This window comes from Rhinopithecus bieti, unplaced genomic scaffold (genome assembly GCF_001698545.2).
Source record: "Rhinopithecus bieti isolate Rb0 unplaced genomic scaffold, ASM169854v2 scaffold_12086, whole genome shotgun sequence".
Taxonomy (NCBI): domain Eukaryota; kingdom Metazoa; phylum Chordata; class Mammalia; order Primates; family Cercopithecidae; genus Rhinopithecus; species Rhinopithecus bieti.
This window is the reverse complement of record NW_016807466.1, coordinates 3,557,496-3,572,017: the sequence shown is the minus strand read 5'-3', so window position 1 is coordinate 3,572,017 and position 14,522 is coordinate 3,557,496. Positions and strand designations below refer to the sequence as shown.

The 14,522-nt window shown below is 39.7% G+C and overlaps 1 protein-coding gene across 8 annotated transcripts in view; it reads left to right on the top strand.

Moving 5' to 3' along the window:
- RPS6KA5 (ribosomal protein S6 kinase A5) overlaps positions 1–14,522 on the top strand; it is an 82,132-nt gene that overhangs the window by 32,797 nt on the left and 34,813 nt on the right. For 7 of the 8 annotated variants that reach the window (XM_017882319.1, XM_017882321.1, XM_017882318.1 and 4 more), the window contains 2 exons: positions 9,400–9,550; positions 12,667–12,828. In XM_017882319.1, coding sequence (XP_017737808.1) covers positions 9,400–9,550; positions 12,667–12,828 — 313 coding nt within the window. The remainder of the gene's footprint in view (positions 1–9,399; positions 9,551–12,666; positions 12,829–14,522) is intronic. The other variant, XM_017882317.1, reaches the window with a different exon arrangement.

The following is a 14,522-nucleotide window of genomic DNA, read 5'->3' as shown; positions in this document are numbered from 1 at the left end:
AACCTCCACCTCCCAAGTTAAAGTGATTTTCTTGCCTCATCCTCCCCAGTAGCTCCATTACAGGCATATGCCACCACGCCCAGCTAATTTTTGTATTTTTAGTAGAGATGGGGTTTCACCATGTTCGCCAGGCTGGTCTCAAACTCCTGACCTCAAGTGATATGCCTGCCTCAGCCTCCCAAAGTGCTGGGATTACAGGATGAGCCACTGTGCCTGGCTTCCATTAGCTTTTATTGCCCTTCTGTATAGAACATCTTTTAGGCCAGTGGCCACTCCCAGTTCCTTGCCATGTGGGCCCTTCTAACCTGACAGCTCTCTTTGGCAGAGCCTGTGAGCTGGAAAGACAGTAGAGTCCACTAGGAAGATGGGATGCCTTGTAACCTAATCATGCAATTGACATCCTGTCATCTTTCTGTACCAAGTATTGGTTATACGGAAGGCACTAGGTCCAATCCACAGGTAAGAGGCTGTGAATGCAAATATACAGTGCTCATTGGAGCCAAAGTCTGCCTACCATGAGCCCTTTACAAAAAAGATTGCGGACCCTTTGTCTAGGTAATTAATTTTGAGATATGTTGCTTTTGGAGTCATGTATAGAGTAACTACAAGTATCATTTTTTTTTACCCTGTTTTAAGAAGAAATCAAATGTATTATTTTTCTTGACTTTCTTAGGTCTTTACGATAAAATCCTTTATTGGCATATTTTGTAAAGCCTCCTTGATTCTTAATTTGCTGGGGGTTTATTCTTTTCATCCTCATTTTCGGTATTTCTGTACCCAGTATGAGCATCTATGTTTCCCAGGGTTTTTTGACTAGTTAACCAAAAACTTTCTAAGTTTGTCACAGTAGCTACTCATCTACACATTCATCTACAGAAGGCAATTGCAGCAGCTTTAGACTAAAGTCCAGCAACAGGAGGGGATGGCAAGGAGAGGACAGGGTGAAATGGCCCTTCCTTTGGCACTCATACTCCTCAGCTCTGTATCTTCTTTCCTTTCTCCATTTTTTTTTTTTTTTTTTTTTTTTTTTTTTTTTTTTTTTTTTTTTTTTTGCACTGCTTCACTGTACAACCTGTTGGGGTGAATCATACTTCATTATTAATTGCTCTGAGGCACTCCCTAGCAGGGTGGAGCATTTGGAGTCCTGAATAAAACCTAGGGACAGGTCAGGTGCAGTGGCTCACGCCTGTAATGCTAGCACTTTGGGAGGCCGAGGCGGGTGGATCACCTGAAGTCAAGAGTTCGAGACCAGCCTGGCCAACATGGCAAAACCCCATCTCTACTAAAGATACAAAAATTAGCCAGGCATGGTGATGGACGCCTGTAATCCCAGCTACTCAGGAGGCTGAGGCAGGAGAATCGTTGGAACCCAGGGGGCAGAGGTTGCAGTGAACCGAGATTGCACCACTGCACTCCAGCCTGGGTGAAAGAGTGAAACATCATCAGTCAGCCTATCATTTCCCAGACCTTAGTCTCTCACCGGAGACCTGGCCCTCTGTTGTTTCCCCGATGATGCTGCAGTGTGGATTCTTTGCCACCACCTCTGTACACCACCCCAGCCAGTTCTCTACTACTACAGTCAACCCAGAGTCAAAGGTCAGCCTCATACATACTGGAAAGGGCCATGAAAGGAAGAAGGTAGCCTTCTGTGTTCACGACTCTGTCACACATTTTGGTCTCTGGATGACCTGCTGTTTCTCATGTATTTATGGTTCTCCGTGGCCTCCCAAAGAACGTCTCATCGCTTTGGGTGATAATTTCGGCTCTATACTCTGGCTGTTGCTCTCTGCCTCCAGCTCTTTTCAGTTTAGCTTTCTCTTTGGAATTCCTTGCATTAAAGTCTGCTTCTGAACTCCAAACAGTGTCTTAGTTTTATTGTAACATGCAGCCACTTGGCTCCAAGGAACCCCCAAAGTCTGGGTTTACCACTGTCTTCCATCACTATCATCTTCCCCCTGTTAGGGAAAGGTAGCCTAATGGCCATAATGGAATGAGTGGAGAAGTAAAGGTTTAACAGCATTGTCTGGGCTACAGAAAAAAAGTGTACAAAGGAAGAGAGACAGGAAGAGGTCTGGCAATAAAAGTCATACTAAATAACTTTTAAATCTTATTTAAGACACATCCAGGCATGTCTAAAAGCCAGTCTAGTAGCCCCACCAGCAATCTAACTGTACAAGAGCCTAAGGGTGAGGACCCCCAGCAGAACAGCTTGGTTCACTAAGGAAGCCTGAGCCATTGAGAGAAGGGCAATTTTTGGTAATATCTATCACTTTTAGATAGAAGATGCTATAGATTAAAAAGAAAACAAAGCTCTTTTCAGCAAAATCTTTGCAGTATCATGCATTCATCTTTGGTTCCCCTAACTTTGTAAGAAACAAGTTTTTTCCTTCAGTCTCAGAAGCGATGGCAGGAGTGTGCACCTCTCAGATGGTTTCCCAGGCAGTGTGATAGGAGACCTGTTTAGCATACTGGGCAGAAGAGGGAAACAAGATGCTTTATGTGGCCAGCCACAGTGGCTCACACCTATAATCCCGGCACTTTGGGAGGCTGAGGGAGGGTAGATCACTTGAGGTCAGGAGTTTGAGACCAGCCTGGCCAACATGGTAAAACCCCGTCTCTACTAAAAATACAAAAATTAGCTGGGCCTGGCGGCGAGTGCCTGTAATCCCAGCTACTCAGGAGGCTGAGGCAGGAGAATCGCTTGAACCCAGGAGTTGGAGGTTGCAGTGAGCCAAGATCGCACCACTGCACTCTAGCCTGGGCAACAGAGGGAGACTCCGCCTAACAAAAAAAAAAAGATGGTTTATGTGACAGGGAAGAAGAGTATTTATAGCTTACATAAGTCATGCCGTGGGGACAACTCCAAGAGTTACTGGGTGGGTGAGACTTTTGAGTGCAGTCACAGATTCCACAGAGGCAGATAAGTATACCAGCCAAATAATCTCAATTTATTATTAATGACCTGGCTGGTATGGCCTAGGAAACACAGGTTAAGTGGATCAAGGAAGAACTCAGTAACACCAAAAGGGAAGTGACAGCCTGTCTCATAGCTAAAGGAAGAGAGACTACTATAGAGTGACATCAGCAGCACTGTTCACCTGGGGACTGCTGTGTGCCAGCCTTTGTGCTGAGAAGTCACCCACGTTACATTCTGGAATCCTCAGAACCCTGAAAAATAAGTGGTAGCATATGCAGTTTTACAGATGAAGATGTACATGTGTCTTTGTGTGTTCACTAAAATATAACTTGCCTGGGACTCAGAGCTACTGTGAGGTTGGACTGGGATCAAATATAGAGTTACTGGAAAGTTGCTCCATGCTGTCTTCACGGGTAACATTGTTTCCATTCTGCTGTTTTCTTTCCAAGTCTGGCAGGTGCTTATTTCAGGTAAAGGACTGGGAAGTACTGGCCCACGGACTGCAGGGAATTGATTTCATGAAATCAGTGGAGTATTTGTTGAATAATTTTTTACTAAGGAGAAAGAGAAACAGAGGGCAAAGTCCTTGTCCTAAGAACACTTATATAGCATTTGGGAGGATATGGAATAAATACATGAAAATACATAATATCAGGGAGTTTTGACTAATGTCTGAGTGCTTTTAGGTAAGAAGAATGCTGGGGGAGGACAAAGAAGGTTTGGTTCCCTGGGGCTGGGCTGTCAGGGAAGCATTCATGATGGAGATGCAGACTGTGCTGGATAGAAGAGAAAAGATGGTGGGGAAGTACCCATAGTGGCACATGGGAGGTTCAGGACTCCATTGCCTCCTTGCCACTCTGTGTACCCCTGCCAGCGGGTTCATGATCTTGTAAGAAAATTCATTTTATTGTTCCCACTTTAATGTCATGTTCATTATAGTTTAAGGTATGCATATGGGGTAAAGAGTCAATAATAACACCCAGAGACATATACTGTTAATGTTTTGATATATTTTGTTTTATTTTTTTACTTATATAATGTTGTACTCATACTAGAAATATAATGTTATATTTTTCAGTTTTTGCTGAAATTTATGTCATAAATGTTTTGTTCTCTAATTACAATACAAAACATAATTTTGTAATGGCTGCATAACATGCTATTGAGTGGATACACCATAATGCTTAACTTTTTCCCTAGTGTTGAACAAAAATGTAGATTAAGTGAAGTTTACTGAGAGCTGTTTCTAACTCAGGCAGGCACATAAATAATTTTATAATTCTGGGATCACATGGGAACCAGGAAGTAAAAGTCAAGAACATTAAGTCATGAAATGGAAAAGATTGTGAACTTTTAAATGGAGGACAAATAGAAATAAGTAAGCAACCCATGAGAATGCATGCCATCTGCAGAAAAGCAGAAGAGTTATTTGCAGGCATCTCATTGAAACTGTGAGGAAGAAAGATCCTGAGTGGGCAAGATACAGTAAGTAGAAAACAATTTGACATTTATTTATTCACTAAATATTTGTTGAGGAGTTGCTATGTGCTAAGCAATGTTCTAGGCCCTGGAAATAAAGCAGTGAACAAAACAAAGAGAATTCTTACTCCATTAGAGCTTATGTTTTAGTTGGGAGAGATAAATAATAGACAAGTAAACATATGGTATGCATGAAGAAAAATAAAACAGAGCCAGGGGATAAGGAGTATGGGGTAACTGCTATTCTTGATAGGATGGTTAGAGCAAGCTTCTCTGAAAAGTTGACACTTGAACAAAGACCTCAGTGGGTTTAAGAAGCGAGTATCGCCAGGCGCAGTGGCTCACACCTGTAATCCCAGCACTTTGGGAGGCCAAGCTGGGCAGATCATGAGGTCAGGAGATCGAGACCATCCTGGCTAACACAGTGAAACCCCGTCTCTACTAAAAATACAAACAATTAGCCGGGCGAGGTGGTGGGCGCCTGTAGTCCCAGCTACTTGAGAGGCTGAGGCAGGAGAATGGTGTGAACCCGGGAGGTGGAGCTTGCAGTGAGCCGAGATTGCGCCACTGCACTCCAACCTGGTCGACAGAGCCAAACTCTGTCTCAAAAAATAATAATTATTATAGTAATAAAATAAAAACAAAAAAAGAAGTGAGCATCGCCCATTGTTACTAAGACTGTTGTGCTTAAATGTCAGTGATTTTTTTTTTGAGACAGGTCTTTGTTATATTTTAGTGAACATACAAAAAGACACATGTACAAAACTTCGTAGGTTTACTTTTTCTAAAACATTTTATTACAAAAGTTTTCAAACATTTGTTACAGTGCACACCTACACACTCACTACCTAGATTCTACCATGAATATTTTATCATCCTTGCTTATTACCTGTCTGCCTATTAACGTGTACCTCTCCCATCATAGGTTTAATTTTAATTTTGGTGTCTTTATCCTTTATTCTGTACATTGTGAAGCTAATCAGTTGTGATTTCCTTTTGCCACAGAGGTTTCCAGAAAGTTAATTCATGAGTAGGAAGAAATTTTATATTCATTTTTGTATTATTGGTGTGTGTATTTTAATTTTATTTCATTTAGTTTTTACATGCAGTTCCTCAATCCATGTGGAATCCATTTGGGTTGTAATATAAGGCAAGGGTCTTGCTTTTGTTTGTTTATTTCCTGTACAACTGGTTTCCCCAACATTTGTGGCCTTTTGCCATGTGATCTGGTCATTTTTTTTTTTTTAATCAAGTTTTTGACCAGGCACGGTGGCTCACGGGAGTCCGAGGCAGGCGGATCACCTAAGGTCAGGAGTTCAACCATCCTGGCCAATATGGTGAAACCCCATCTCTACTGAAAATACGAAAATTAGCCAGGTGTGGTGGTGGGTGCCTGGAATCCCAGCTACTTGGGAGGCTGAGGCAAGATAATTGCTTGAACCTGAGGTAGGAGAATTGCACCACTGCACTCCAGCCTGGTGACGGAGCAAGAGTCCATCTCAAAATAATAATAATAATAATTCAATATAATTTTCAAAATAATCTAAGCTTGGTTATTTTTCACAATGTGTCATCTATGTTCACTTGATTTGGCTATTTATTTTGTTAGCACCTCACTTCAACAATTCCATTTCATGGTACATTGTAATATGTGGCTAGGCAGTCACCCCTATTTTCTTTTTTAGAATTTTCTTACTTGTGCTATGTATTTTGTAAACGAATATTAAAGTCACCCATGTTCTAAGGCCTTGTTGCAAGTTTAGTTAATATTCACATTTCTTGCTTTTTTGAAAGGAGTCTTTCCGTATCTGTAAAAGAAGGATAAAAATAGAAGTCTTTTGATAGGATTATTATATGGATTAAATAGCATACACATGAAATATTTAATATGGCTTATCAACTCAGAGCTTTTTCTGACTTTACAGAAGACTCTAAGATTTATTTGGGCTCTACTTAATTGTAATTCATTTCTGGAGTTTCCCAGATCCATTTTTAAGCAAGAAAAAGATAACTTTGGGATATTACCAATTCAGAAATCAAGCACATTGGAGGAGGAAAAGTGACAGCAACACCCAAGAAATGTCTCCCTACCCTTGTTGCAGGATCCTCTAGTATTGTTATGACTAAATGTCCCACAGAGTCCTCTACCCTCAACCCCACTTCTGCAATGCTCATTCTGCATAGCCAGCAGTGGTCTAAGGGATTGACGTTCACACTCACGTGTCACAATAGACTGGAATCTGGCACCAGTTTTATTTAGCTTTATATAAGGATGCAGGACAGGAAACAGTGTATCGACATTACAGCATCAAACACATCTTCATCAGGGACCTTCCCACCACCTATGTGTGGCTTCCCAGCCCACAGAAGACACACTCAACCACTGGTGATGAGAATAAGCGGGAGCTTATGGACCACGCCAGCATGGGAAGCTCAGCGCAGGAACTGTCCCTTATAACAGCCTGTGAGCATGACTTCCAGGGGCCTGCATGCCTGCTCATACGTCTCAGTCCAGATGCAGCTCACTTCCAGGAGGAGTTTTCACAGCACCTCACCCACCTGCCACGCCACAGTTATCTTAGCCCAGTACATTTCAAGGATATGTTATAAGAAATAGTTACATCTGGGATCACCATATCATGGAGAAAAGATGTAACCTGCTATAGGCCCTTTCTCCTCACCACACCACTTCCAGTGTCTGGTTCTCTTCCTGTCACTGCTGTTTTCTAGCAGGAATAGGCTTTAGAACCTCCTCACATCACTGAGGAAAGCCCGTGGCACTCTGTTTACCAAGACAACAGGGAGCCTTAGTGATACTCCTTCCACGTTCCTTCTGTTTTCACAGGGTGGGGCAAGATACTCCTCGTCATCTGCTAGGGTCTCCTGCGGCTGCCTCTGGCCATACAATTTTCACTCAGCAAAAGGAGGGGTTTAGGCCATCACTGGTCATTCTCCAAGCTCCCTCATCAGCACTGTTTTCCGCTGACATTCTTTCAGATTTCTACTCAATTTCTCCCAATGTGGTCTCTGCCTCATCTGAATTTAAAATTCTAGCTCCCTGCATGTGGTCTCCTTGTGCTCTTCTTCCCAGACTTGGCATCTCAGCAGAGCCATTTCTGTTTTTGTGTGCTCCTCCTTTTGAGGATGAACCCACCATAGTGGATATTTCTCCTTTCTGTCTTCACAGGACTGACTGTTCTTTCCCCAGCACCTGGTATTGAGTAGATTTCCAGTACACGTTGAAATGTTCTTAAGGTTTAAGAGGTAATAGATGGTGCAGACTCAGTTTGCTAAGATGGTATCAGCCAAAGTGCATATATTTCTACCCTGATTCAACAAAAGTAAATGTCACAATTTGCTTATCTCGACCCTGATCCTTTATGCAAAGATTTTTTCCTGCAAAAAGTATAGTAAAGGTAGAGAAAATGGGAAAAGCTGTTTATTTTTCCCCGAGAAACAGGATTCCCAGTTTCTCTCTCAGACATGCCTGTATCTGATCTGAGAAGAGGATTGTCTATTAATGCCGAAAACCCAGACAAGCAGTGAGCAATGGGAGAGTATTAAAGAATCAAAAAGCAGAGAGGGTGTTGCTTATTTCTTTCCTTTCTTTTCTTGTTTTACCAATATTTTCTTGGGTTCCCAGAATTAAGTGCTAGAGGTAGAATTAACTTTGAGATTAACAATGCTGCTGGAATCTTTTGTTAAAAATTACAGTTTCATTATCATTTCACTGATTCTCAGTGGCTACTTGATGAAGCATCTGGCCTATTTTCTATATGCTTGCCTTGGAATGAGGGAGTTTAACAGTAGCTCACATTGATTGAGCATTTGCTTTGTGCTAGGTACTATGTTAAGCACTCTACAGGTCTTATTTAAGCATCATAAATACCCATTTTACGTAGGCACTGATGTCATGCCCATTTTACAGGTGAGAAAACTGAGGTGCAACATTTAGTTATCTCAAGGTCACACAAGGTCAAGGCAGAGCCAGTGTTGGACTTAGTCTGACTCCAAATTCTATATTATAACTCACCAAATTCTGTATTATGTAATATAGAATTATAACTCCAAATTCTATATTATAACTCAGTATATAATGTATGCTGTCTCTTATACACTAATTATCTGTTTTTATTCCATAATGGTTATTCATATTTTAATGCACAATAGGGAATCTTTTTGCAAACCCAATTAATGGAGTAACTGTCTTCATATATATTGTGTTAAGGTTCTTAATTTCAGTCATTAATTTCAGTATTTCTTACTGAATTATTGATCTGGATGTTAAGAGGGAGAAGGGTACACTTGGATTAGATTGATTTCTTCTGTAACCTTAGAATAAATTTCTCATCAAGAAACTTTATTACCATCTTACGTTTTTACTTTCCATAATAAATTGTGGACTTTACTCCATCTCTGAGCTCTACCTGCTTCATAGGGCTTGTCTGGCTGTCTTATAGCAGCGAACAATGAAGCAGATACTTTTACCCCATGAAAATCCCCAGCTCTAGTGCCCATTTCCAGATGTCAAGAGTTGAACCATCTCCAAGTGGGTCTGACCCCACTTGTCTCGGTGGACTTCCCTCTGCATTCCCAGTCACTTACCTGAATTTGTTAAGAGTGTTTTATGTTGTGAAGTCTCTAATCATAGAATCTAGTCTGTATATGGGAGGTCTAATCTAGCCTCAAGCTTTTCCTTTTTTCCCCCAGTGAAATATTTGGGATGGTAGCCTCCAACCAGGATTGACTTATACTGAAAAAATAAGCCAACATTTTTTGTTACTGCTCATTTGAGTTTCAGAAATTTGACTTCATGGTATCTCATTCTAAATATTTTTTCAACAGTATTGAGGTATTATTGATTCATGTTAAGTATTTCTATCTCTCTTTCACTTGTGGTTCAGTTTCAAAGTGTATTTCACCATGTTGTTGTTGTTTTTGTTTTGTTTTTGTTTTCTGGTCATCCTATGGTTGTTTTAACAGCAAGTTTTGTCTGCTTACAGGAGAATATTAAAAAGTGAGCCTCCATATCCCCAAGAAATGAGTGCTTTAGCTAAAGACCTAATTCAGCGTCTTTTGATGAAAGATCCCAAGAAGAGATTGGGATGTGGTCCACGTGATGCAGATGAAATCAAAGAACATCTCTTCTTTCAGGTGAAATTATTGAATAGATAAATGGTTTCATACTCCTTGCCATTTTCAAGGTCATTGGCATTCTTGTGAAATTAGTGAACACAATCCCCTTTGGATCATCTTCCACTGGCATTTTCACATACATTACACCTTTTTTTTGTTTGTTTGTTTATTTGAGACCGAGTCTCGCTCTGTCACCCAGGCTGGAGTGCAGTGACGCGATCTCGGCTCCCTGCAAGCTCTACCTCGCGGGTTCACACCGTTCTCCTGCCTCAGCCTCCGGAGTAGCTGGGACTACAGGCGCCCGCCACCACGCCCGGCTAATTTTTTTTGTATTTTCAATAGAGATGGGGTTTCACCGTATTAGCCAGGATGGTCTCAATCTCCTGACCTCGTGATCCACCCACCTCGGCCTTCCAAAGTGCTGGGGTTACAGGCGTGAGCCACCGTGCCTGGCCTTTTTTGTTTGTTTTTAATGATGGGGACCCTTTAGGTAAGGTCAAATTCTACTTGTATAAACATAAATGGTCTTTTTCTCCCTCAATGGAGCGGGAGTGGGGAGGATCATAATAGCATTCAATTTTCTACATACTCATTCATTAGAGTTTCTAGGGGGTGGTTTCCATTTATGATCTTGAGATCTAGCCATATGGACTAAGGAGACTTTTACTATACTTTTTACTTCTGTTTCAGTTCATGAGCTATTACCGCCACTATATTTCACCTTTTAGATAGTGATTTCATCACTTCCTCTTTTCCCAGAAGTAATCTTTAAAAATTTTAGATTTACCTATTTACATATTCATGACACAAAGAGAGTTATTCATTTATTTCCTTTGTCCTGTGACAGTGCTTCTCTTATTCTGAAAAAGCCTAATGAGACCATTCTACCAAGAACCAACATATCTGCTCAGTTTAGTACAAAAAAAAACCAAAATATTAAACTTCTGGGAAAAAACATTTAAATTAACTGAGTTGGCTAGTTATTTCCAGCCTCAGTCGTCAAAATGGGGATGCTATGGCTTTGATTTCTAAAACTCTGGAGATACAACTTTTAAATAACTTCATCTTATCAGTAAGCCTGACCTAAATATTTATGGTCTAAAGGAACCATCTAGGTTTTATTTTTTATTCTGTAAATTAAACTTTTACATGATTATCACCAAAACAAATGAAAATAATATATCAAAATGAAGAAAATCTCTTTTGTCAGTTAAGCTTCATGTTGTTATTTATTGTTTTTTAAATATATAAAAACAAATATTGGTTAGAAATGAGAATTATCTCTGCACTTTTATGCTCAAAAAAAGGCATATTTTTCTTAGTCTGTCAGTATAATTATTTTTTTAAATACTGCACATCTTACAGAAGTTCAGTAACATAATGAGAAATATATTTAGAATAAAATAAACCTCTCATATGCATTTCATAGATTCACATGGCTTGGAAGGATTACTCTTTGAACAAACTTTCAAATATCTTGTTCAGAAGTTTATCTCAAAAGTTAACAGTAAAATTTAAGAAACAAGTCAAGCAAAGTACCCCCAACCATATTTTCCTAAGATCTTTTTCTCCATGGCTCCCTGTATTTGGGAATATTGCAGTTTGTCTTTCATATTAGAGAAATTTCTCTTTTCAGTAGCTTGGAATAGTAATTTTAGATTACTTGATTGCCTTGACGTTTTAAATGATAAGGACACTTTTGGAAAGACCAGAATTCTACTTGTAAAGGCCTAAATGGGCTTTTTCTCTGTAAATGGAGCGGAGGTGGAGAGGATCATAATAGCATTCCATTTTCTGCATATTAAACATTCTCCTGCTAACAACCTGTTTCTTTAAATTACACCTTTCCTCTAGAAGTTTCTTTTAATATATGTACAATAGCCAAGCACAAGTTATATGCTTGTAATGGAAAACATTACAGCTGCAGAGACAAAAAAACACTAACTAGAAAGTCAAGAGATGTGTTCAAATCCTGACTCTTCCATCAACTGTGTTTGAGTGAAAAGGTTATTTCTTATTTCTCAGCCTCAGTTTCACTGGATCAAATAAAGGAGATGAACTAAATGATCTCAATTCTATTTTAGCTGAGAAATTTGGAGATCTGTAATTTAATTATTTTGTTTCTATTGCATCTACAAGACAACATAATAAAAACATTTTATGGTAGTTGATTAAACTTACTGAATTTTATCAACCAAGAAGTGCACATTTTCATATTTTACTGTCACTGAAATCAGTATGCATGTTACAGTGGCCATCACCTTATATTCTTATGATTAATACTTTTTTCTTCTTAATGATACATAAAATAATTGTGTATCTTACTATCAGTAATGGCATCTTAGATTTGAAGAAATATGGTAGTAGGAGATCTGTAGGATTTAATTCAGTAAGTGTTACCTGAGATTGTTTTAAATGATAGAAGGAGCACAAAGAAACAGAGTAAAGGATTGGATTTCAGTAATATAACTCAGTAAGTGACCTAGAGGGAAAAGGGGCTTGCATTATTCTATGGGGGACATAAGAGGTAGTGTTTAAAATGCTTGAACACAGTTGAATAAGATAAGAGTGATCACATCCATATGATGGTGTCATTTGAACTTCTAGACATAGGCACATGCATGATTACTTATTTTCCAGTCTGTCTGGATGCCCAGGAGGAAAAGCAAGTGCAGGCGGAGAACTAAGTAACACTGCCTCTAGAAAATAGGAATGTTCCTTTAGAGCTAATATCCACATCTGTAGAGCATTTGGAAACCCTTTATTTCAGTTTTTTATTTTGTTTTGGATTTTTTGCTTGTTTTCTTTTTGGCTTAGCACCTTTCTGAAGAGGCTCAGGACAAAAGTATTTTTCTGTTATCTTTAAAGGTAAACTAGGGTGTCTTGGTGCCCCCCAGAGGACACTCTGAGATTCAACAGCGATAGTCTCATCTTTTGAGGCACAGCATTGGTTGGAGCTATAAACTGCTGTGATCTTGCTTGGAAAAAGTATATTTTTTATTATTGATGTAAAATATGTTCCCTTATTTTTATCCTCTCTCCCTACCAGTCAAAATCCTAATTTATCTTTGCTATTCTTAGAAAATACATTTTGACTGTTGATTTCTGCTTTGTACCAACTTTCTTTGTTTTAGAAAATAAATTGGGATGATTTAGCCGCCAAAAAAGTGCCTGCACCATTTAAGCCGGTCATTCGAGATGAATTAGATGTGAGTAACTTTGCAGAAGAGTTCACAGAAATGGATCCCACTTATTCTCCTGCAGCCCTGCCCCAGAGCTCTGAGAAGCTGTTTCAGGTAATTTCCCATCCTGTGCACGTGTACACTGGCCATATGTCCTTTGAAAGAAAAGATTAAATTTCCCATATTGAAGTAGTTTTGTTGGCACCGTAAAATGGGATTCTTTAATATCTTCTAAATTATTAAGTGCAGAAATATTGCAGATTGTTAACCGAAGCTTATAGTTGGCTCAATAGCAGATATTGTTTATGTGATTATTTTGATATAAGGGAAGTTTTAATTTTATACCTGAAATTTTATTTTGTTCAGACTCTTTTATAGAAAATACAATAATCTTTTATTTTACCTCTATTCATTTTAAAATTTTTTTCTTTATATACACAGGGTCTCACTCTGATGACTGGAGTGCAGCAGTGCTGTCCTAGCTCACTGCAGCCTCAGACTCCTGGGCTCAAGCAATCCTCTCACCTTAGCCTCTGGGATAGCTGAGACCACAGGTGCAAACCAGCACACCCAGCTAATTTTCTATTTTTTGCAGAGATAGGGTCTTGCTATGTTGCCTAAGCTGGTCTTGAACTCCTGGCCTCAAGTGATCCTCCTGCCTTGGCCTCCCAAAGTGCTGGAATTACAGGCATAAGCTACCACATCCAGCCTTGGCCTCCTGAAGTGCTGGGATTACAGGCATGAGCCACCACATCCAGCAAAAAAAATTTTTTTTTTTAAGAAACAAGGTCTTACTCTGTCACCCAGGCTGGAGTGCAGTGGTATGATCATAGCTCACTGCAGCCTTTAACTCCTTGGCTCAGGGGATCCTTTTGCCTCAGCCTCCTGAATAGCTGGGACCACAGGTACATGTCACCACACCCACCTAATTAAAACTTTTTTTTTTAGAAACAGGGTCTTACTTTGTTGCCTAAGCTGGTCTTGAACTCTGGCCTCAAGTGATCCTCCTGCCTTGGCCTCCCACAATATTACCTTATTCATTACCTTCAGTAACTAATCTTAACTGCTAACTCTTAAAAAAGATTTAGATTTTATTATATTTAGAAAAGGGCATTTGTCACACAAGATAAAATATTCTAACTATTAAATGGCATCAGAGCTTAGCTTCTTTGACCTCTATAAGTATACCTTTAGTATGGCTTAATCTGGCCATCCAGACTGTGTCTTTTCTTCTTTGCTTATCACTGTCTAGTATGTGACTGGACACTTATTGAACTTTTTTTTAAATGTTTGTTGATTAGTGAATGTTCTAACTTGAACGGATTAATCATCCATCTTTGTACCACTTGGCTGAGAGCATCATTCTGCCATTAGACTTTGTTCCTTTCCAAAACTCAATTTTAAATGTAATTATTCTGAAGATATTAATAAGAATCAAATAATTGCTAAATTAGAAACTAACTTTAATGAGACTTGCCATTTTCCAGTTTGAAAACAATAGCATTTAAATACCACTTTGTGGCCGGATCTGGTGGCTCAGGCCTTTAATCCCAGCACTTTTGGAGGCTGAGGTGGGTTGATCACTTGAGGTCAGGGGTTTGAGACCAGTTCGAGACATGGTGAAACCCTGTCAGACATGGTGGCATGTGCCTGTAATCCCAGCCACTTGGGAGGCTGAGGCAGGAGAATGGCTTGAACACAGGAGGCAGAAGTTGCAGTGAGCCAAGATTGCCTGTAATCCCAGCTACTTGGGAGGCTGAGGCAGGAGAATGGCTTGAACGCAGGAGGCAGAAGTTGCATTGAGCCAA